This window comes from Epinephelus lanceolatus, chromosome 3 (assembly GCF_041903045.1).
Source record: "Epinephelus lanceolatus isolate andai-2023 chromosome 3, ASM4190304v1, whole genome shotgun sequence".
Taxonomy (NCBI): Eukaryota; Metazoa; Chordata; class Actinopteri; order Perciformes; family Serranidae; genus Epinephelus; species Epinephelus lanceolatus.
In genome coordinates this window covers 12,674,973-12,700,224 of record NC_135736.1, presented here as the reverse complement: position 1 = coordinate 12,700,224, position 25,252 = coordinate 12,674,973, and the positions used below count along the sequence as shown (strand labels likewise).

At 40.7% G+C, this 25,252-nt stretch overlaps 1 protein-coding gene across 4 annotated transcripts in view; it reads left to right on the top strand.

Annotated features, from left to right (window-relative positions):
- Positions 1-25,252, top strand: part of septin9b (septin 9b) — a 97,876-nt gene that overhangs the window by 32,073 nt on the left and 40,551 nt on the right. For 3 of the 4 annotated variants that reach the window (XM_033624062.2, XM_033624061.2, XM_033624060.2), the window contains exon 2: positions 8,638-9,318. In XM_033624062.2, the coding sequence (XP_033479953.1) occupies positions 8,638-9,318 (681 nt within the window). Of the gene's footprint in view, positions 1-8,637; positions 9,319-24,007; positions 24,143-25,252 lie in introns of those variants that run through there. The other variant, XM_033624064.2, reaches the window with a different exon arrangement.

The following is a 25,252-nucleotide window of genomic DNA, read 5'->3' as shown; positions in this document are numbered from 1 at the left end:
CTGTTCATGAAGTGGATAGTTAACCAGTGCTTGATCAAAGGAACAGAACAAGGCTTTACCTGTCAAAGGTTGAGGCCTGGAGAGCCTGAAGCCAAGCACCAGGCCAGCTATTCAACAGCTGCCTGAATGACTTTATGTGTGCGTGCGTGTGTGTGTGTTTGTGTGTGTGTCAGGGGAGAAATTGCCTCTAGGTTCTGATTGGTGCTTTGACATTTCTAAAAAAGAGGAAGATTGTGACCAACACATCTTCCCTCTTCACCAAACACCTCTCAAATTCCTCTGTGCTGGACACAGAGGGTGTCGGCCAGACCAGCAGGGAACCACGCAGTAAATCTGACACAGTGAGCCGCACTACTGCTGGTCAGCATTAGTAAACCCAACACCATCAGCGGGCAGTGAAAGGAAGCGTGTGTTTGACAGTGTAGCATTAACGTTTCCTCTGACCAAGCAAAAATACCATAGTGTGAAATTGTATCGTTCCTTGTTTGGCCTTGTCTTGTCAAATAGTTGTTTTCCCTGGTTTGACCACATGGACTTGTGTTCTGCGGCTACTGACGTCAGATAAACTCCACTGAGCATAAACTGGTTTTATATAACCAGTGTTTGACAGGGTAACTGTCTCGATCACTTGACTTATTGCCTGAGGCTAGAATTACAAGACCGATTAGGAGTTCAAGGCTGCGTGTAGTGCGGTACATATTTCATTAATTAAAATACGAGTGCAGTGGGTTTGTCGTTGTTACTGTACTCCATGCACTGTATTTGTATGTGCAGAGTTCTCCCTCAAACAGTTACAAATTTATTATGTTGTCTTATGAATTAAATAATTTGTGTTTACAAGTGCTACCGAAGTGTAGTGCATTCACTTTAGAAAAAGATCTGCTCTTTTTTTCAGAATTAATTCAATTATTATCTCAAAATTATGAGAAAAGTTTTCTGGAAAGAAAACTACTCTTGTTTTTCTGATTTGATATGATGATAATCTCTTTAAAGGTCCAGTGTGCAGGATTTAGGGGCATTTATTAGCAGATATGGTCTATGTTTTTATGAGTTTATAACCACCTAAAATTAGGAACTGTTGTGTTTTTGTTACCTTAGAATGAGCCATTTATATCTACATACGGAGTGGGTCCTCTTCCACGGAGTCCACCATATTGTTCTACAGTAGCCCAGAACCAACAAACCAAACACTGGCTCTATATAGAGCCATTGGCTTTTTCATGTTTTTTTTTTTTTTTGTCAGCCCCCTACACGCTTGGCACATGCAGTTAGTTTCACTTCTACAACCTCACCGCGAGATGCCAGTAAATCCTACACTCAGTTCAGTTTAATTCAATTCAGTTCAGTTCCATTCAAATCCATTTGTTACATGAATGAATAAGGCAGGGTCATCATTCAGTATTCTTGTTGTCTGAGGGTAGAAGCTGCTCCTGAGCTCCTCTCACTCTGGACCCTTAATTCAGAAAAACATGGCAAATATTTTTTCCTGAAGTGAATACATTACACTTCTTTATGTTTCTGTACAAAGAGGAGCAGTTTCACAAGTTCTGCTCTGAACCTTTTTATACCAACAGAAAAGAGAGCCTTTTTTTTTTTTTTTACCTTTCCCTGTTTTATGACATCATGTTTGCTGACCTGACTTGACACTTTGTACATCTGTTTCACAATAAGAGCCCTCCAGCAGTTCAGGGGCACTTCACTTTCCTGGGAGGCTTTTATTGCGACACATCTGTAGGAAGCGTAGATATTAATTATCAGCTGCTTAACATGAGTTATCACAATTCATTCATCAGTACACAGTACGTGACTGTTGTTAAAGTGATTAAATACTTCTAGAAATGTAGATTATATTGAATTTATATTGTTTCCTGGCCAGGAGTGTTCACAGACATTTGAGGGGCTGCCGTTCTAACCAAGAAAAAGGGCCAATCCCCACCCCAACCAGTTTTTGAGATTAGATAAAGTGGTTCAAGCGACAGCATAATGTAAGGCAATTTTGTATTGCTGGATGTGATGCAATCATGACAAGCTGTACACTGTTCGTGTCAGTGTCACATGACAGGGATGACAGGGCATTACTTGGTGTCACGTTTCTTCACTTTTTGTTGTTGTTGTTGTTTTCATTTTGGTATATCTTCAGTAGCATGGGCTACTCATATTCCACTTTCACCACAGCAACAATAAAACTTTTTTTCTTCCCTTCAGAGGGCAGCTCAGCCGAAGAGGGCAAAATAGTACCTGTGCACCTCCTATATCATATATAGAATATATCATATATCACATAATCAAATACTTTTTAGATAAGTGTAATATCACGGTGCAGTATAGGTTTGCACTAGTCATGATTTTTCTGAGCTTATCAGACTGTCCCAGATGTTTTAATGAAATACTGCAGCATCTGTCTGCCTGGTCAAGTCCACGTGACTGATGCTTTTCTCTCTCAAAAACTTGATATATTCTGAAAGATATGTCATTACTAAAATATTTTCACACCACAGAGATGTATAGTGATAGTAATTTGGTCAAAAACATTTGACTTTCTTGTATCGTCCAGCGGGTGTCAAACATGACAATATCATCAGTTACTGTACACTGGGACATCATGTAAGGGACGGGCACACCTTATCTTTGCTGACTGCTGTCAGTCAGTGATAGAGAACACAATGAGCAACAACTTTGTCTTGACCTGTTTTAACTTCCCTGTTTCTCACCCTGCAACCTCTTTGCCTCTCTATCTCCAGCCTCTTTTTCCTCCTCTCCCTCCTGTTTGTTTTCCTCCCTCTAAGTATCTCCTGCTAGTGCATCTGGGCCGAAATGATACTGAGTGTTTGTGTTGGTTGGGATGTCCTTGAGAGAAAAGTGATGACACCGATGATAAAATGGCAGCGGAGCCTCACACCTGGGCTGTATTAGGACAAATGACCATGAACCAAAGCGAGGATACAGCTGCCTCCATCTTTGTTTTTTTTGCGCCAATAATCCTTTACGATATATTGTCTGTGCTGCATTATCTTCCCACATGAGACGCCGTGAGATACCGGACACTGGGCGGTGATAGGTAGTGGTGGGACATGGGGAGACGAGACTCCTGGCTGCCGTTAATGAGGTTCCTCTGAGGTGGACTGGACCTCTTGTTTCCAGCTCATAGTCTGGGAATGCTGTTTCACTGGGAACGCTACTTCTTCATCCATCTGTCAGTCCCACACTCCTTCCTTCTTCTACCTAATGCTCAGTGATCCTATACTTATGATATCCATGCAAAGAGTACCCTGGATGCAAGTAAAAGACATTTTTTCCTCTTTAGCTTCAGCTGAACAAAAAAGACCCAGGAGTCTGTGGGAAGAAGTGTGATCTTTAAAAACACAGAATTTGAGTGATCATCTGAGTGAGAGATGCCCTGAATGCCTTTTTCCATTCTCTGTATTCCCAGACAACATTAAAGCACGGAGAGATTCAAATTCATCTCTGCTCTTAAATCATGTACACTCGACTGCACGGTCTCTAAATACAAACAAACGGCTTGAGAGGAAAGCACTCAAGTTCTCTGCTGTGGTCCCGTGCCTGTGGGCATATAATCACAAAGCAGCCAAGAACAGAAATACTAATCTAAGATCACTTAACAGGTCACTGGCAAAACAAGGTCGTGGTTCAGCTTTCTCATTTGGACAAAACTTGCGAATATGGATCATGATATCCTCGTCCGTGTTCAGCTTTAGTTCTCACAGGCACAAAGTCTACATCAAGTGTCACAAGATGTTAGCGTGCACAGTTTCCTAAAGTGTTGGAGCTCTCAGAGGAGGTTACAATGAGTGCCTTGCTCACTACATAACGCAGTCTTGAAGGGCGCATCGCAACCTCTCAGCTCCTTATGAAATCTGCGGACCAATTTTGGCAGACCGACTTATTCTCTGGCCAGAGTTGAAAGTAGCCACAGCCTTGGACTCCCTCTCATAGCAATCATAAAACACAAGAGAGGGGAAAGCAGCGGTAAGACAGACACAGTCCAGTGGCAATATGGGTTTGGACATCAACTTACAAATTGCAAGTTTATTGTGTATAATTCTTTTATATGGATATCTAGCTAAGGTTGGATTTTTAGAGCTGGTTTATGGTGCCATACTGAATAATGAACTCTGTCCTCATCTGAATTTTGGTGCAGAAAAAGCCATGGGAGTGTGATAAAATGACCTGGTATGTGTTTCTAACTCTCTCTGTGTGCTTATTAAAGGAGCACTTCACCCACAAAATGATCATTTTTATATCGATTACTCACCCCGTGTTACGGTAAATTTGTGAACAAAAACCTTCTCTCGCATGCCTCCACGGAAAATGAAAAATCCAAACCCAGAAGATTCTTCATGAATTGAAGTACAAGCGGTCCACATTTAAAAACAGCAACACTATATCAAAACATGTTTACAAACTCTCACACAACTCATGCAGTATAGTCCAAGTCTTATTTATCCAGTTGAATGCACATGCATTTTCACTAAAACCTTACTGTTTAAAATTCAACTAGAAGTTAAACTTTTCCAAGCTCTCTTGTTTGTTTGTGTTGTATGATTTAAGTGAATCCAAACAAACACTTTGAAATACTGTAAAACTTTAACTAAAAGCCTAGTCCCAATTAAACCCCTCGTCTCTTTTACTAGCCTGGTGTAGCTACAGATTTTGACAAATAAAGGCCTGTCTCAATTAGATGCCAGATCTGGTTGCCAAGCAGTTCATTTTTATAGAAGTTTTTTTGGATATATAAAACCGGATTGTTGACTACCCACTTGAGCTAATATCAGTTAGCTGTTTAGATAGCACATACAAATATGAATGTTTAAACCTTTGTCAATTTGGAGACGCTACACATTGTTAGCTCGGTTGATTTTATTTTACTGAAAGCGCCAGAGAAGATCCTAAGTCATTCAGATTTACCTGCATGACGAAAAAACAAGTGTTGACACCCTTCCTCTTAAGTGGTCATGAAATATGTGTCCATTCCACAATTACACTGTTATTAAGTAAGTTATTTATATTTATTATATATTATATTATTTATATTCGTTAAGTCCCCAAGGATCCACCAATCAAAAGAATTAGAAGTGTTTTTCACAGGAATTAATCCAAGTTATGAATATTGTTTTAAGTGGATAAAGTGGTGTTGTGTCAGTATGCCAGGTGCCGTTATCCTCAGGTGCCATGGAACAAGTATCATAACATAACATATAATAGATATGGAACTTGAAGCCTTTTTTTATGCAAGTAATTTTCATACTGTTTCAAATGAATAATTTGATCATATATCCCATCTTTGCGGAGAAACAGTTTTGTATAAAAGGAATTAAAACCCTGTCCCATATAGATGCCCATCCCAAATATAAACCTGTTGAGTTCAGTGATTTAAGCAAATAATGGCCTGGGCTACAAATTGAAGTTTTACATGTACCAATGTCAAACAATAAGACAAACTAATGAACTGATAGAGGCAGCGGTAGACCAGCAGCTCCCATGTTCAGGGTAAATTACTCTTTCTGCCAATGGAGTCTGGCTCTGAAGAGAGTGTAGATAAGTTTCCCTTTCAGTTTAGTTTTAGATAGTAAAGTTTTAGCAAAAATGCATGTGTTCGGGGAGTACTAAGCTTACGACTGGATAAATGAGACTTGGATTATGCTGCACGAGTTGTGTGAGATTTTGTAAACGGATGTTTTAACACAGTTTTGCTGTTGTTAAATTCGACCCCCTGTGACTTCAGTTCACCAAGAGTTTTCTTTGTTTTTGGATAATTTGCTTGCCAGAGGCAGGAATTCAGTGTAACATGGGCTGAGTAATTGATCTCCACACAATCCTTTTGTGGGTGAAGTTTTCCTTTAAGGGACATTTCATGCTTTCCACACTTAATATCGGTAGTGTACAGTCATCTGGAGAGGCTAAAACTAGCTTTACAGTCCAAGTAACCAGTCTTCTGTGGTGCAAGAATGTCAAAGATGAAAGGTAATGGTGCTTTAAGGTCTAGATAAAGGGTGTACAGGGAGTAGTGGGGGGTTAGGGAGATTTGCAACACAAATCACGATAAACTCCAAGACGTGAGTGCAGGTCCGTTTATTCCCATTGTGAACAGGAACGTCCTTGGTGTGTTCGACTAACAGAAAAAAAGAATAATACTTTGGCTCTGGCCTGAATTTTTCTCAGGGGGTAAATTGTATCAAATGTCCACCATGTTGGAATGAAGCAGCTTATAGCAGTAAATTAGATTAGCGGTGCTTGGCTGATGTGTGTGGGGAGACGGCTTTGATGCGATTGTGTTGAGCTCCACATCCCTGACAGAGTTTGGGCTTTACACAGAGCGCAGTGGGGCTGGGGCATGGTCCCCTCCCTGTGGGTGTAGCTGCTTAAAAATAAACACGTATACATTCCCGTAACACACACTTTTTTACAAGCACTTTGAACAAAACTACATGTAGTTACATAAAGACACGTGCACACACAGACACACCACAAACCACAAGCAGATCAAATAATCAGCACTGCGTTTTGGATTGCCGGAAACAGGAGATGTTCTTAAGGGTGTGCGTGAGCGGACTGGTCTAACTAGTGTGTCATTATGATACCAGCTCCTGGCCATTGGCTTGGCACAGCAACTCCACGATGGGAGTCAAATTCAAGTTGACTTTGAGCCAGTGCACTCTTCCCAGGGGGTGATCCCATCCTGCAGTATCTTCGTCTTGGACAGTGCAGCTATTTTCTCACGTCACAACTAACCGAGGGGAAGGATGTGCCTCTATCTCTGCGCTCATGTTGCTCATAAACAGGGAGGCTTGGGACCTTTTTGCCTAAATGGTTGGCAGGGAACAATGCTTGGCTGATTGCAGGCATTATAACATGTCGTGAAGCACTTAAGATTGCTCCGTGTAAAACCCTAGAATTTTATTTTGTTGTGCACCACCACACACGTAGCATCCAAGTCATGACGAATCAACACATGATCCAACTTAAGCTTGTTATACAGTGTTGTGAGGAACCTGCAGCTGGTGATGGGGGATGGAGTGGAATTAGATAAGTATGGCTTAATGGCTAGTGCATGCTGTTTCCTTTGTGCCGCCACCAAAATTGCCTCTACTGCTACCCCACCCTCAAACCTCAGGCACTTTATTACTTGAATACTGTTCATACTGTGTTGTAGAAAAAAAACAGTTCACTCTGTTTACTGCTCAGTTAATTGGTATGACCTTTTTGATGAATATTTTATGATATTGTTCCCACTTCCTATAAACAGCAATCTTAACCCATAAACGGTTTATAAGGAAAAGATGAGCTTAATTTGCTTGACAGAGTCAATGTGCTTTCAATATATAGCCTATTGTGTTCTGTTTTATGCACTGGTGGATTTTAGTGGGAAATACTGTATTTTTTACTCCACTGCATTTATTTGACAGCAGTAGTTACTATTTAGTTTTCAGATTAAAAGTTTACATAAAAAAACATTTTTGAAAAGTTTATGAAATACTATGCATTGTAATGGATTAGTGGTTCCCAACCTTCTTCTGGCTTGTGACCCCATACAAAGAAGATTAAGGTCTCACAAGTCCAAGTGTCCAACTATTAGCAGCTCCATTTCAACTGCACCTACCTCCACCTCAGCAGAACTAGTACTATCAGTTTTAATACTTTGAATACATTTTTTCCAATGACCCTGCTGTACATTTACCAATATAGGATTTTGCATGAACATTTACTTGTAACTGAGTACCTGAACATTGTTGTATTGGTTCTTTATTATATATAATTAAAGTAATTTAATACTTTTCCCACCACTGGTTTACCTTGTTCAAAGCATCAATTAAAGTGTGACTAAAGAAAATCTGAGTTTTCTCTCTAAACACATTATACATGTCAAAAAAATAAAAACATGAAAGGACAGTGAACTATACAGTACTGAATTGTGGAGTTAGACTGTTTTTCATCATTTTTATGTCCAGGAGTTTTTGGGTGGGCTCAAAATCATGGCTTGGTGACACACTGAAGCCATCCCTATCATAACCCCTCCCACACTATATAAGTTTGAGGGCATCGCATCAGTGTCATTTTGTTCACCCAGTATATGTAAGCGTCGAGTTTGCTACGTTCAACAAGCTCTCGTAGCTTTTTCAGTCTAATGAATACACGAATAAGCAACTCAGTTAAATGCTGAAATCATTTAAACACAAGCAAAACAGCTGTTACAGATGTCTTTCAGTCTGAATCAGCTGCCTGGCTTGGTAGTGTACTGCTGTGGTAGTGTACTTTGTGCTAACATTAGCTGCTGGGTTAGCTGCTAATGAGAGTCTGTCACTTTGCAGAGGCTTGTGTGTCAGCTCAGCTCCTTTAGCGGGCACACCCCCAGCATTTCAGAGCAGAAAATACTGCTTTTTTTTCACAATTTTGAAACCTTATTTTATTTTGATTAATCAGTCCATGATCCAAAAACTCAAAGATATTCAGTTCACAATAATATAAAACATCAAAAGCATAAAGTATTGACACTGAGAAAGCTGTTTGGGATTTCTCTTTCACATGATAAATACATTATCAAGTAGTTGCTTATTAATTTTCTGTCGATCAATCAATCAGTAGTTGAATGACCCTGATGTGTTTGTTTCTTACATGCAGCTCTGAAGAGGTCCTTTGAGGTGGAGGATGTCGACACTTCATCTCACTTGTCCCCCGGCTCCCGTCGGACAACCAACTCCCCTCATCGTAACGCCATGTCTCCCACCAGCATCTACTACCGCGACCTGGGCACTGCCGCCCCGGCCACCAACAACAACAACCTCAACTACACCCAGCCCCGCTCCATCATGGGTGGAGGGGGCTCCAAGACTCCTGAGCCTGTGTCACGCCGCTCTGAACTCTCCATCGACATCTCCTCCTCCTCCAGCAAACAGATGGATAACATCACCAGCCCTGCGTCCACACGCTTTTCAACCAACAGCGCCCTAAAACGCCCTGAAGTTCTGGGCCACTCCAGGACCCCCGAGATGAGCCACAAGAGGGAGGTCACTTTTGCCAAGACACCTACTGATTCCCCAGCGATACGTCGCAACGAGGGCAACAATAATAACAACGGCACCAGCCGGGCCCCTGAGCAGAATCACGCTCGCAAGTTTGAGCCTCCCAGTCCTGGAGATGTGCGTAAACCTGACATCAGCATCACCAGAGCTCCCCCAGAAAACAACGGCCACCACCCAGCAGTGCACCACCCACACCACCCCAACCCTCACCACAACACCATTGTCACCACTTTCCGCTGCTCCTCGCCTAGTCATGGACGAAAATCCCCCAACCCTGACAGTAAGTTTGTTTATCATATTATACCCCTCAATCCAACCCATGCCCACTGCCATCTCCTTTGTACTCTTTATTTTTGTAGACAAATCTAAAGTAGTGCTCTTTCCTTCTTCTGATTTTTTTTTGCTATTGAGAATTTTAAAGGTGCCCTGTGGAGTTTTCTTGTAAACAAACAAAAGTTGTGTTTACATTCACAAAAAAAAAAAAAATTACTCACCAAAATGTCCAGCTCTTCATGTTTCATTATCTTGGTGCATTCGCACCACTCGATGATCAGTGGACTAGTGCAAAACCACGGGCAGGAATGTGAATTACATCACGTGCACATAAATGTGCACCTGTGTAGACATGCATGACACGACAAAAAGGAGGACCCCTTCATAGAAAAACAACTTGATAGCACCACTCGAGGTAAACCACTCCACAGGAGCAGCTTAACAACATCTTAAATCCTTGCTTACGCTGACCTTCAGTAGTTTTATTTCTTGCCGCAGTAATGTAAGTGTAGTCCGGGGAGTGTCAGTGCACTGTGACCTCACTAATGGTTACAGGTGATACACAACACACTTCTGAAATACAAGTTAAGCCAGGCTCAGACTAAGGGAGTTTTGAGTGGATTTATCCCCAGTTCACCCCTTCCCACAATCGGACCTCATAGGCAACGTCCCAAACTACTCGCAAACTCATCGGGCCCACCCTGATAATTATATAACATGTTTGATATTTAGGATTTAAAAGCTGGATGATTACAGATTACATCGGTATGAGGCAGCTGACAATGTTGCCAAGCAACAGGATAACAGGATAACATAGCTAGTACACTACTTTTGACAGATACTAAAACTCACATTGAAATCTGACCTCCAGTTCTCGCTAAAGAACAGACAACTTGCATTGACTAAGTCCAAACCATTTCCTTATCCAGATTTGTTCAGACTTCTGCTTTTTATTTTCACTGCAAAGCATTGTTAGCATCATGGCAAGTCTTGTACCACATCAGTCTCCTTTTTGTTTACATCTTCTACCCCATGAGGTCGCATGAGGATTTGCATTCATGCTCCCTCTTGCATGATAATCTTAATTATATCCTGGAGTGTGTGATGTGCTATGACTTTAAATCTTGTAGTGTGTGCATATTTGAGATTAGAGATCAGAATATCTGTGAAGTTTCTCCTCATGTGCGTGATACAACCGGATTTTAAAATTGCTTAAGATTTAAAAAATCCTGTAGTCTGAGCCCGGCTTAAGTCCTTTAAGATCAAGTAAACGGAAAAGGCATGCAACCAAACAATGATACAAATCCTAATAACATGCTCTCTAATAACGTGTAGTTCAGCAGAGAGGAAATAGTTCCGTCATGAAACTGCTCACAACTGCTGTTGAGTCTTTCAGATTTGTTTGTTTGGCAGTTGAGCACCACAAGCCGAGTGCCATCTAGTTCCATTATATTGGAGAAAAGGCAGAGATCTCTACGGCTGATATCTCCAAAAATTGGCAACTCAAACCAAAACAAACTAGACTGATAAATACCACTACAGGAAGGAGGAAAAATCTGTGTTTTTGATTTTGGGGTGAACTGTCCCTTTAATCAGTCACTGCCTGCCTAATGTGACGGTTTAAGCTGTTGTTGTGAGAGGTTTATTTTTGTTTGGACAGTCACACAGCAAAAAACAGCTCCAATATACAATAAACTAGAAATAGTCACTATAAATAGATACATGTAAAATATTAAGTTCTGTTGTACTTTGATACACTGAGGCTAGCTTTTGTTTGTACCATATATTCCTATACTGTGGTTTGGTTGGTTTGCTATTTAGTGGTGTACTTTCTGGGATGTTGGTTGTTGATGATAATGGATTGGCTCATGTTTGTAGAATGCTAACGAACAAACTGCTTACATTTGTTCCCATGCTTTGATTCGTCTCCGTCTCTTTATACATCATGTCTTTTAAATCTCATTTGGTTGTTGGCTTGTTGTGTAAAAGCGTAGCAGTGCTTTGGTGCTGTGCTTCAGCGCAGCAGCCTGTGTGATTGCTTTAGCACAGACCTCAAAGTTTGGTGTGACACTGTCATCAGTGGAAAAGAGATTAAAGTGAGTGTAACAGGCTATCTTAAACCTAAATAAAACCAAATTACATTTAATTATGTGCAAAGGACAGGGAAACGCTTCACTCTCTTGGCTGTAAGTTATTTTACATTCAAAGCCCACTGGGTAAAAAAAATGTCACATTTTCCAGATTACATTTCATTTGGACTCTGATTCATTTGGCTTTTTTTCTTCTGACTTCATGTCTTCATGTCTTCATGTCTTGTTCGTTTCTGCACTCACACTGAGCTAACAGACTAACTCAAGTATCAAATCTCTCACTAAGAAAAAAGACAGTAACAGGAGCAGCTTTCTGATTAGTCTGATGTCTGCATGTCTGTCAGCAACATAAGTAACCATGTCCTTGGAGGCTTGTCTGTCAGTAGGAACAGCAGACTGTATGTCTGTATTTGTGGTAATCCATGTCAGTTCTTAAAGCAGTATTGGAGCCAACATTGGCTTTTGTTATGTGATGAAAGCCTAACCTTGGCAGTACCAGAACATTAGTATGGTAGTTAGATAGTCAGTAGTGCTACAGTTTCAGTAAAACTATGTGCAACAGGAAAGCAAAGATTTTAATCCACAGGGTTACATTAGTTTCTCTGATACATCTTATGACAGGATACAACATACAGAAAATTATTAGTGCATATGTTTCTATGCAGTAAGTGAATGTTTGTGATTTTTACTGACATTCTGTTCAATCCTGTTCTCAAGATACTGCATGTAGAAACACACCAGTACACATGCCTATTTATAAGGCCCTGTGACGACCACCGAGCTATTTCTGTAAATATGGGGGAATTTAGTCACCCGATTGGGATGTAATTAGCCTGTTAAATGACTGTTTTCTGTGGTTGTAAGCCTCATATATTTGGGTCAGTAGGGGCCCACTGCTACCTATAGGTAGGTTCAGAAGGCTGTTATCAGCCCATTCAGTGGCCATTACCAGTTTGTAAGGTTTCACTTTCACTTCCATAAGATTTAGGCACCAAAACAATGTGGTTAGGTGTAGAATAAGATCATGGCTAGGTGCAAATATTTCGCACGGGACTCAAATCTTAGTCTCTTCGGTGAGAGTCCTGTGTTTTACCCTAACCCTTGACCCTGTGTCCCTGGAGTCTTGTTTTTGGCCACCTGATGAATGTAAGTCCAATATTCACTTTCTTCTAGCTCAGTTATTGGTCTTGACCAACTGCTAAATGCTTTACTATGTCAACCAGCTTGTCTCTAGTTGTGTCTATCTGCTGTTTGGTGCTGTGCAGGTAGTGTACGGTGGTTCTTAAGAGCTTTTTTGGTGAAAACAGCTGTCCACTGTGGCCGAAAATTGAACGCTGAGAGTGAACCAGAACGGCAAAGTTGCAACCCAGAGCTCTTGATGAAATATAATGATGGTGCTTTCTTGTTGATTTAGGCCATTTAATGCTCCTGGTTTATTCTTTATACAGGCTATAAGATAAAATACTGCATTGACATTTTGTAGTCAAATGTCCCACACGGTATATTAACTGTCCCACTGCCTGTCAGAGTGTGTGTCCGCCTCATTGTTTCATGTTGTACATGTAATGTTTCTACTTAAAATGACTATAAATCTTTGGTTTGTTTCTGTGCTGAAGATTTCCCATGGTTCTCTTCAGGATAATGGGGGTGGTCGATGCTTATTTGTCCACAGAGAGAGAGGCCCTAATGGGGTCTAAATGAAGGGTGACCTGCCTGGAGGGCCCAGGGGCTCTGACTGGGCCCACCCAGCTTTGCCTGTAACTCACTATCAAGAGAGCTGAAACAAACAAGAAAAAACATCACAACACTTACAATGGCACTACGGTCACAGATTTGAAATTATCGTCAATTCAAATATTGAATATTTAATAAAATATAAAACACTTGAGTGCAGGTCATATCCAAGGCATGAATACACATTGTTCCCTTGGTATATAGGGGAAAAGAAATGGTTTGCTAAATGATTATTTGCCCTATTGATCCAATTCTAAGCGCTTTCAGTTGATTTTCTTCTGAAATTAATTTGAAAAAGTGTCCACATAAAAGAGCATGTGGAAATATTACACATAAAGACTGCCTAGCTTTAGATTTTTCCATATGGCTGTCAAAAATGTCTTTGGGAGTCTATTAGATAAGCTGCTTTCCTGCCCATTCAGTTTTTCCAGGAGGAAATGACATCACACGTCATTTGTGCGCACACACACAAAGGCACACAGAATATCCTGTGCTCCCTTCCGTGTTCTGTCAGCGTGATTGTTTCTCCTGCTGCTGACCTCACTGCAGTGCGCTTCCTGTCTCAGGGGTCATGTGATCTAAGTCAGTAAGCTTCCCAGCAAATATCCCTCTGTACTTTGATCAAAGTATCCCGGAGATTGACACACACTCGGGTGTTTATGCAAAAGGTCAGCATGAAAAGGATTATGGGCACTCATACACATACTGTAGAGTAAACCGCAACTATTTGAAGATCACTGAAGAGTAAATATGTCATGTTTTGTAGCTTGATGACCTTAGGCAGCGGACGTCACGCACAAACAGACACATAGACTAACTTCCTGTCTAGAGCTGAAACACTTTGTTGATGAAGCGATAAGACTATTGACAACAATTGAATCAGCAACTGTTTTAATAATCAGTTATTCATCGAGCAAATATGCCAACAATGTGCTTTAAACTGCTCCTCTACTGTGATGATTTGCTACTTTTCTCCAGTTTAAACTGAATCTCTTTTGGTTTTGGACTGTTGGGCGATGCGGTGCATAACCCATGTATTTTGGTACCCTGGAAATCCAGAGTTCTCGCTAGAGTGCAATTTGAATTTGCTCAGCAAGTCACTCTGGCAATCAGTAATGATGCTCATTACCCATGCCGTCGGAGCCAGGCTGCACCAATCACATCGGTGTATCTGATATAGGCGGGCCAGAGGCTTTGGCCGCTACAATGAACGAGTTAGACTTGGCTTTTTCTCTAAAAGAGGAACAGAAGACGGCGCTCAAATCTTTCCTTTACAAGAAGGACGTTTTTGCTGTTTTGCCGACCGGATACGTCAAGAGTCTAATCTACCAGTTAGCTCCACTGGTAGCGCTCTGGGTACGTCACCCCGTGTATTGTTCTGATTGGTTGTAGTGTTATCCAATTGCGTGCAGTGACATTTTCAAATGCATGCTTGGTGCCGCCCCTTGAGTTGGGCCATTTGCATTACTCATAGCCAGACCCTAAATCTTTCTAGATTTGGGTCTGGATTTCCAGGCTAGTATTTTGGAAGGCTGTGATCACATGACCAATGCACCGACAGCAGTAAAGAAAGAAGTAGCCCTGAGCAAGCCAATAAAGAGGTAGGTCGTGTTGGTGGATGGGTCACAAAACACAAGACTTTCCCCAGGAGACAGGTGTTTGGAATGGTGTAAACTTTAAGGTACCTCCTCAGCATGTTGTACCCTAAGCCTAACCAAAATAACTTTACTTGCCTAAATTGAACCTCCGTAACTTCACATTAATTATGTTACTTAATGTTAAGGACATAATGTCATTTGCGAGGCACTGATTCATAGGATATGATATACACTGTTATGTGTGAATTATCATAGGATGTCATACGCACCATTGTATGAGGATATGTCACCCCTTTAATGTAACTGATGGTTTGGTGGATCCTTCATTGTATACTTATGTTATAAGAGACAAGTGTTGCCCAAAGCATATGAATTTTAGTCAAGATGCCAAGGTTTCCAGTATATTAAATTGTCAATTCAATTGAATTACAAGGAGATATGAATACAATGAGTACAAGACATCCAGACTTTTCCATTAGGTGTCATTTGAAGCTGTAAACTTTAATGTTTCAGTCACTTTAACTGTAAAATATAGCTTTGGGTGCTGGAGGACAAAGATAGAGAATCTATATATGTATGTAACTGATGAGATCAGTGACGTTAGATGTTAAGAAGGAAAATGACAAGGAAAAACGTGACCATCGGGTTCACTTCAGGCTGCAGACACCAGACTCATTCTGATGTGTATCTGCTCTGCTCCGCTGTGTCAGCCAGACAGGGAACGTTATCTTGACAGGCAGGCCTGCTGTTCATCAATCCATCAAACACAGCAGAAAGAACTTTATCTAACATCTCCAGACAGAAGAGCGTATAGACCACCTGTGGTCACAAGTGGCGCATTTCTCTATCATTTGTCAGACCAGCTTTCACATTTGGGAAACTTTGTTTAAACTGGAGAACCGGTCTGAGCCAGATATGTTCTTTACATTAGGAACCTAGTTGTTGTGGAGCTTGGAACTAACAAATATTTCCATTATTATTTAATTTGCTGGTTATTTTCGTGATTAATTCTCTTATAAAATGTCAGGATACAGTGGAGACATGTTGCTTGTTATCATTTCAAACAACTCAGGATAATATGTTCAAATTTCCTGTGTAATTCAAACAATTAAAGACTATCACATATGTCAAGAAAAGCATCGAATGCTCACGTTTGAGAGGCTGGAACCAGTGAATATCTGTCTTTTCTTTTTTGCTTTAAAAGGAATAAATTAATTGTTTATCATAATAGTTGGCATTTTATGAAGTAACTGACTAACTAGCTTTTAACTAATACAAACCATTGACAAAATAACTGGGCTTTTTGACATTGTTGAGACAAGAACTTCCTTTCATTTAACACCAAAGATGGACTGCTTTCTTTTAGAGCCACAAAGATTAATCGATTCGTTGTCTATATAACTATTAGAATAATCCCCAATGGATTTAAAAATTGATTTATCGATTTGAGTAATTTGTTAAGAAAAAAAGGTCAAATTACTCTTCTTCCAGCTTCTCAAATGTTAATATTTTCTGCTCGATTTACTCCTCATTGACAGTAAACTGAATATCTTTCAGCAGACAAAACAACATTTGAGGATGTCACCTTGGGCTTTGGGAAACACTGATCAACATTTCTTATAATTTTCATATATTTGATAGAACAAAGAACTAATCGATTAATCAAAAATAAACGTCAGATTGACTGACAATTAAAAAATAAAATTAAATCATTAGTTGCAGCCCTCCTTCCTCGTATACTGCAACCACTCTTCAACAGGTCATTACACAGACTTGACCATAAATAGCGTAGTTATCACTGGGATGAGGGGACTGTAAGGTTATCACAAGGGTCACATCCAGCAACCTCATTTAGCAACTGCTTTAGTGTTTTATTGGGATACAGAGATGGAGATGTCCATCCCAACCGGATTTCTATAACAGCACTAAGGAGAGCGGAAAGGGAATAAATGGCTCAAGTGTTGATAGTGCTGCTTTCTGCTGTGAGGAAGACATGTGTATTCACTGAGGAGTCACTTTGTGTAGTGCCATTGTGTCCTGTCTTCCTGTTGTAAAGAACAAAAGAGTTAACCTGATTTCAACCTTTGCAGATTCTGTATGCTGAACTGGAATTTGTCCTTATATCGCCTAAATAAACACATTATCTTGCAGTGCATTTGTTTTCCTAATTGAGGTGTAGTAATTATGGAGGAAAGAGCAAGTGAAGCCATTTGTCTTTTATCTGAACTGACCTTCTGGAAGTGGGGAGGAGGGGACAGTGGAGGGCGATGGGCGATTTGTCTCTGCCTGTCCACGGGTCAAGAAAGGGCACAAACACACACACTAACATAAACACTTTCTTCATCTCACATTTTTTGTCTTACTTTTGTTGTCTCTCATCGACACACCTACACAAGCACACGCACACACACACAGACACCCTCAGGCGAAGGCATATCCGAGGTCAATCCTCTCCCAGTGTAATTACTCTGGACTGATCCCAGACTATTACCCAGAAGAAAAGGGAGGGAGGCAAAGAAAAGGAAAGAGAGATTTTTGCATACGTGCTTGTGATAGGAAACTGTTGCTGACTGAGAATTACATAGTTGCTAAGTTGCAAATGTGAAATGTGGCCGCATACCTCCGAGGCTCTGCAGTGGTCATACCTGATGAGATTTGGTCTGAGGAAGTTCAAAACCATCCCAGGGGCTGATACAAGTCTCCCCAGTAGAAAACTAATCAATTAAGTAAAATTCATCACAAACTTCAGAGCACTTTTTTTTATTGCTGGTAAAAAGTTGTCTTTTAGCAACTTTTGGTCTCATCATGTTAACTGGTCCTCATTTCAGTAACGCTTTATAATAACCAGCACTGATAAAATGGTAAACTGAATTAAACTTTAGTTAATAGTTATTTTTGAGTATTACCAAACAATAAGATGATAATTAATCATGTTTACTAAGGGACTGTTCATTATTTTTGAGAAGGGAGGGGGAAGTGCATGTTAAATAACTTTTTAAGTGCTGGGAAGGGACTTACGTTTTTTCATTTTGGCATGGGGAGAGGCATACAACTTTAAATGATTGTATTTGTATTTATTTTTTTTACGGCCAGTTTTCCTAAAAATTGCCAAAATGACACAATTTATCATAGCCAAAAAAAAAAAACAGAAATTATTGTTGGGTTTTCAAATTTTCCACAGTCCATGAACGCATCATGTGTGATGAATGCTTCAGAAAAAAATATAAATAAAAAAATAAAATCTGAGCCTAAAATTGTGTTATTTTTCAAATTGGTGCTTAATGCTTTATAAACCACTTCATAATCATTAAATAATTGTTATAACCATTAGTTGCAATTTTATGATCCATCCAAAGTTAGGTCATTCTTCTTTTTTTTTTTTTTTTTTTTTTTTTTTTTTTTTGCTAGATGCAAATGTATATCAAAAAGACTGACAAAAAAAAATCAGGGACCTTTTTTTCATCTTTGCCTGAAGAGGATCACAGTATGATGTTCCTCCACTGAGGCACAGATTGCCCCTGACTGTGTCTTTGACTGAGCTGCCAAACACTGTTCAGTTTTTGCTCACTTGAAGTCTTTGAGCCTCTAGACTGTTACATCTGTCTTTTCAGTTCAAAAATGTCCCACGGTGATAACAGTGACAAATGTCACTTCTTATTATCTTGAATGTGACTTTCACTGTTGGTGTGCTTCTTAAACAAGCCACCAGGAGGCAGTGTGTGACAGGTGAAATTTGTTCAGACACGGAACCTGGATTTCAGGTGAAATAAAGCTGTATTTCCTCTCCCTTTAAAGCCAGTCTCATTCACAAAGAAATCTCTAAATGAGGGGTGTACTTCTGTCCTGTCTTTAAGAAGACTGAGCTCGATAAAGCTTCTTCAAACAACGTTAGGGTCAGAGGCTGCATCTGCACTGATATACTGGTGCAGAAACACATCCAACACACAGATGTCAGCCTTTTTCCGTTCATGTTTTTAATACTCCAGTATATCACTAGGAGAGACAAATATTCAAAACATTGTCTTGCAGCTCTTTGAAGTGTGGACACTAGAAAAGTGGACATGAAAGGTTTTCCTCTTTTTTTAAATTAGAGGAGTAGGAGGGAGGAGGAGCTGAGAGAAATGGGAAAGGATCAGCCCCGGATAAATAGACACACACACACACACACACACACACACACACATACACACACACACACGCACAGAGTTCCCCTCTTCCCCAGATAAGGCTTTCGGAAGTTGAAGTTTACATTGAGCATCTGGGGGAAGTCAAGGGTTAAAGAAGTTTCCCACCACTGCAGAAAGACCTCTGTCCTCTTTAGTCATCTCGCCATATCCCACAACTGCAGTAAGCAAACAGTCTCTCTTCATTCACTTTCTCCTGCATGCTGTGAAGCCTACACATTCACACATTTCACACACATGTACAGGCACATACATGTTTAGGTACACGCACACTGCTTCCTCCCATCGCACTCGGAATACGACTTCTGGAATGATTACACTGTGTCTTCCACAAACCAGCTTAACTTTGGACACACACAGACTCACACAAACATCCTTTATCAACCCTTTTCCATCACTATAAGATAAAAGACAAAGATATGGCCCATCAGCACTTGATGAAGCAAACTCAGATAACGTTTAGTCTCGGTTGACATTATCTTCACTCTCCGGGTGAATCCCCGCTCTTGTTTATCCAGATACTAGACTCGGCTGTGGTTCCTTTGTCCAAGAAACTGGTGGGAAAATCATGTCCGTTATCTTGGCCATGGAAATAAAGAAATGGAGCCAGAGTAATGTACGGCCTTGAAACGGAAAAAAACCCACCATGCCAGCATGAGCCATAGAGTGTGTTTCAGTGTCATCAATCAAACATCGCTGACCTGGAAAAATGAGCCATTAAATTCTTTATTGAATACCTAATTTAACAGACCTGCAATGCAAATGTCTTACTCACAAAGAAAGAAAAGAAGAACACTGTGAAATGTGTGAATTTGATGGGAGCATCTGCAAACTATATTTACACTCAGAGTTGTTTTAATGAAGAAGAAAGGTTCACACGAGGTGAATTTTTCTCCACATTCTCTGCTAATGATGTTTGGCCCACTTGTCGGCTGATAGAAGACATACTCAAATAACAAAATTGTTTTGTGTGTGTGTGTGTGTGTGTGTGTGTGTGTGTGTGGACAGACAGATGGCCATTTGTGCCATAGTCCTGCCATCTGCTGAAATGAGTAGATTAGAGTAGAGAGAGCAGAGGGATTCTTGTGCGAGGGTGTGAGTCTGTCTGAAGTGAGCATGTGTGGAGAATGAAAAATGAGAGGGTGCAGTCTTTTCCCGTATGTTACACCAACTACAACTGACTACACAGTTGAGTGGGTGTCCTACTTTGCGATGATATAGCAGCTTATGGCCATTAACATAATGTTAAAGTCAGGATGAAATGGAAAAGATACCTTTTTAACCCTTTCAGATGACATCCTTGGTCATGTTGTGCACCTAGTGTAGGCCAAAAAAATCAATTTCCTCGTATTCTTATATCAAAATCCAATCGTGTCTTCTTCCTGTCAACAAAATATAACATTTGCTTATGTAAGTTTGTACCAGCTGATTTCAAATATCATCCATCAGTCAACCTGCAACTTTCAGCCTCACAGAGATAAAATTAATTGGCTAGCTAGCTAGCAGCAGCACTGTACATCCAGGCCCCTCAGTAGTATGCCAGACTTTGAAGCCAGTTAAAAGACAACTCTCTTATTTGTCATTTCCTCATTCCTTTATCCTCGCTTGAACCAGGAGTTGTTCTGTGTGCCATTTGGAACACTGTCCCAAAGCTCTTAGGAGCGAGGGTTGAGGAGCGAGTAGGGATTGCTGAGGAGCGTTGAGCCAGGATACATGAGCGCAGCCTTCGTGGAAGTCTTGTTTTCATGGCCTCGTATTGGATTGACTGGACGCTGCAGCTGATCAGGCTGATCTGATACAGCACATCATACCAGAGTTTCATACTGGAGTGAAAACAGATAAGAGATTAAATGCAAGTGTTTCACTCCCAAGTTTAATTTTTGATTTGTTTCCTGATTCACCATCAAGTTTAAAAACAGCTGTTTAAATTGTAGGTCTGAACCTTATACTTTTTCTTTTCACAATCTGTTCTTTCCCCCCTGAACGATTATTAGGCTATAGATACAATAATAGTCTGTTAACAAGAAACACTTTCTACCTTATTTACTGACATTTCCATTTAGTCACACCTGAGGCTGATAATTCTCGCGCATCGGATTTATGAGTTACCACTGCAATTTTCCCTTAAACATGTGGCCTAATAAATAATTTCCAGTATTCAAAACACACTCTAATCATATTCTGAGTTATTCATGTGCAGGTGTTTGTTAAACAGAGAAAAAAATAGCTCACTGTTGCTCTGGCAGTTAGAACGTTGTGCCTTTATTAGCATGAGCACCTCAGTGCATGTGTGTAGACACAAGCTCCAACAAAAGTCTCTCCAGCTGTTAAATCCAACTGACAGTTGATGTAACTTTGATCAGCTGCCACCGTCAGAAACGGATGGCGCTTCACATGACAGTCCAGTGGAAACAACATCTCATCTCTCCAAAAACTTATTTCCTCATTTCCCTCTTGTCACATGGTTTTCTTGCATCTCTCCGTGCATCCCTGGTGGTAGGGACGCACGCGAAGGACACAAATGAGGGGAGCGTGGATGCGATATAATGGACTTGGGATGAACCCATAGTGGCCAAACTGTGGAATTACAACTTCCAGGTCACATGATGCCATTGGGCTCAAACAGATTTTTTTCCCATATACTTACATTGGTAAAAGAAACGTCTGTTTATCAGTGGATATATCTTTTGAGCATCATATACCCCACGAAATGACACAGTGAATCACAATCAGAACTTGACCCATTTGATCCAACTTCAAAAGTCTAGAGGAGCCACACAATTAAATCATTCTATCCATATTCAAGTTAGCGGAGAGCTGCTGCTCTATGAGCCCAATTATGTGGAAAATCCGGGTAATTTTATACCTAGGAAGTCAAACTTTTTTTGGCTTCATGTGCCACTGAGTATCTTCCATAAAAATGAATGGGGCCCTGCCTCCAACACTATATCCAGCTCTCTTTATACATCCATGGGTACATCGGATTGTTCGCCAAATGAAACCTTACATTGTTTCACCAAAATGCTGTGGTTACGGGCCCACTGGCTACAAAATACTCATTTTGATGAAAGAGGTGTCTGTGACAGCTCCAGATTAATCACTACAACTTTTACAGTGGACTGTTTCAATGACCACATGTGGCATCGTCTCTCTCTCCCTGACCAATACTGCTATTACATTAGGGTCAGAGATTTAGGAGTGATATGCTAGCAGCTAATTTAGCCTCAAGCTAGCCCCAAAGAGAGATGAGGAGTGGGCTGAGGAGGTCTGATAAGCTCACTTATTTCTAACTCCCAGCACAGAGTTTCTTTCCAAATTCACCAAAGCAACAGTGACTCAGGTAACATCTTAATGAAATGTATGAGATTTTGCGTAGCTCTCTCTAGAGCCCAAGATTTTTTGTACAGCTTTTTCCAACATATGAAGTATTACCATCCAATACCTGTAAACAAAGTTCCCCTTAAAGTATAAATCCTGCACATAAGCTGGTCTGAATCAGTTGTGTTAAGGAGATTAAATGGAATTTAAGACAATAGATGCTTAGATTTGATCATGCAAAGCTGAAATGCAAAGCTTTGGGTAGTGGACGCCACAAAACCACTCAAAGCGAACATATTCACTTGGAATTTGTGATTTTAGGCAGTGTATAAAAATCCACCGTTAGAGTGTTTCCCCTCATAAACAAAAAATCAATCCCAGGACTACAGATGCACGAGTTGTTTTGAAGTGTCGCAAACAAAATTAAAATCACACTTCCAATTTGGCAGAATATGTATTACCAAGTTCGTAAAAACATCATGGTGATGAAGTGATGCTGAGTTTCAGTGCCATTTACTCTGTTTCTGTGGTGACGGCTGTGTAAAAGTAAAATCCAACTGTGGAAGCTCTGATCTCTACTTCAGTTGTGAAACTCTCAGATCACAGGCAGCACTGTGTAAAGATAAAACCAAAGGAAAAAACATGTCATCTACTGTTTAACATAGCATTGTGTAACTGTTCAATGCAGGCAGAGCAGAAGTAATACATACCATTTCTGGTAATAATCCTCATTGCTTCTTTTACGTTTAAGTACCATCACCTTTCTCACCCTACAGATTAATGTTTTAGATTAGCCGGGTAAGCCTCGTGCAGACGTGCTGCTTAGCTAACTGATTGGCGTCTCAGTTAGGAATACCCAGGCAGCTTTTTTTGAATCATCAAGGACACTCTCAAATCTTAACTTTGCAGTAATTGGCACAAAGTTAAAAGGCACTCAAAAGCAGAGTCTGGATCTTAAGTCAAAACTGACGTTTGTAGTGATGATTTAGAGATTTAGAGAATATCACTGCAGCTTTTTGGTTTATGGGCAATTAGCTTTTTGGAGGAACACCATCAGCTGTTGAGAAAAGCCTTGGCAGTAGAGCCTGGAAGAGCTTTTGGTGAACTTTGACCTCCAGCCTTGATGGCGTGAAGTGCTTTGTGATGCACAGCCGACTGCAGACATCAACATGACTCACTAGAAGAGGAGGCAGATGGAGGAAGCATTCTTGCAATTGAAGATTTGGAGGAAAGGGCAAGTTGCTTCGGATGAGTTACTCTGTGTTACACACTGGCAAACTAGAATTCAATATTCAGTGGAAGTTCTTCTTGTTTTCCAGTCTTGGCAAAGAGATTTTGAATGTAACACCAATCCAAAAAGATGATGGTTCATGATCTCTAGAAGCAGAAATTTCTGTCTCTCTGCGTCCATGTCTCTGCACATGGAAGGTTTCTATTATAGATAATTAGCATCATAACTGGGCTAGATGTTTCTGGAAGACATGCAGCAACCGCACAACGAGTTTAATCACAGAGCTCCTTCCATCTTCTCTTTCGTTTCTGGAGTTGAGTCATCCCTGTCCCTCGCCCCCGCAGATGTAGCGAGGGGCCAGGGATTCCCCAGAAGGCCGATCCCTTGGAGTCGCTGTGTTTATTGTTCATCAGGGAAGGCTTTGACTCCAGAACATCAACAGAAATAGAGAGTACATGTTAGTGTGTGTATGTGTGTGCATCGGGAAGCGTAGTTTTTTAGATTAGCTTGTGTTCATCTGCAGAATAGTAGGCTGCCACGGGCTGGGAAATATTCAGAGGCTTTCTCGTCTTATTAATACTGGAAGCAAGAGAAAGAAGAGACAGAAAAGGGCAAACAGAAGACATGACTTCTACTTGCAGTGAGATGTACAGCAATCACGAGATGGATGCCCTTTGTGAGTATCTGTTTAGTTGTCTTCTGTGTCTGTGGGGGAGCCCGACTCTTTTAGACTCTCCAGAGGCAAGAGGGACAACTGGTTTCTATTAAGGCCAATCAAGTTGAAGCATTATGTATCCTCTTCTGATGGGGAATGCAGGAAATGGATTCACAGAAACATCCCAAGATGCTGGTTGAACATTTGTTGCAAACCTCATTGTTTTGTTGAAACAAATCTGCATACTGGATGCTATTTTACACATCCTCATAAAAGTTATGTTTCGTGCTGAGAGTTGAAGAAACAATGTTTTATGGTTGTTGAAAGTGGAAGGGGTTAGTTGTTCCCTCTGTCTTCCTTAGCCCTTGTTGCTAGTGTTCAGTATTAAGCAGAGCAGCTGGGAAAGCTTTGGTGGCTTTAAGAGGCAAAAAAGGCACCATAGGCGAACACTGCTCCATAAACAAACGCTCAGACCACAAAATCTCTCCAGTTTATCCTTTCTGTGGTCATCGTTAGGCAAACAGCACAGAGTTTTTGCACTTTTCCTAAAGTAAGAAGCTGCTGAAAAAGCAAACACAGGCCTGAGTTATTGTAACCTTGAGTTAAAATGTGCAAGCCGGGGTCTGAGGAGGAACAAACCTGGAGGAGTGTGGTATTTTACTGTCAACATGTGAAGTATAACTACACACAGATTAATCCATCTGTACTGATAAAGTATGTACAGTGATTTCAGTCAGAAGGGGGGAGGTTGGGTCTAGAGGCCACTTTAGGGTGTTGAGATAAGCCATCACACACATGCTGTCTCCATTTGCACCACAGGGGAGCAGAGCAACCACAGCAACGAAAAAAAAAACACAACAGGAAGTCTCCAACAGACTGAGCTATCTTCCCCGTAGACATCCACGCCAAGCCAGATGTTCTTCTTCTTTCCCCTGTCCCTCTTGTGCTTGACTCTTCCAACCACCCCCACCCCCTCCTCCACCTCCATCTCTATTTTTCTTTGCCTCCTCTTTCCCTTACTCCCTTCCTTCGTCTTCCTTTCTGCCCTTCCTGTGATGTGTCACTGAGTCACTTGGTCAGCTGAGTCATGGAGGTGACTTTTTTAATCAGCTCCATGTGTGCTCTGCCATG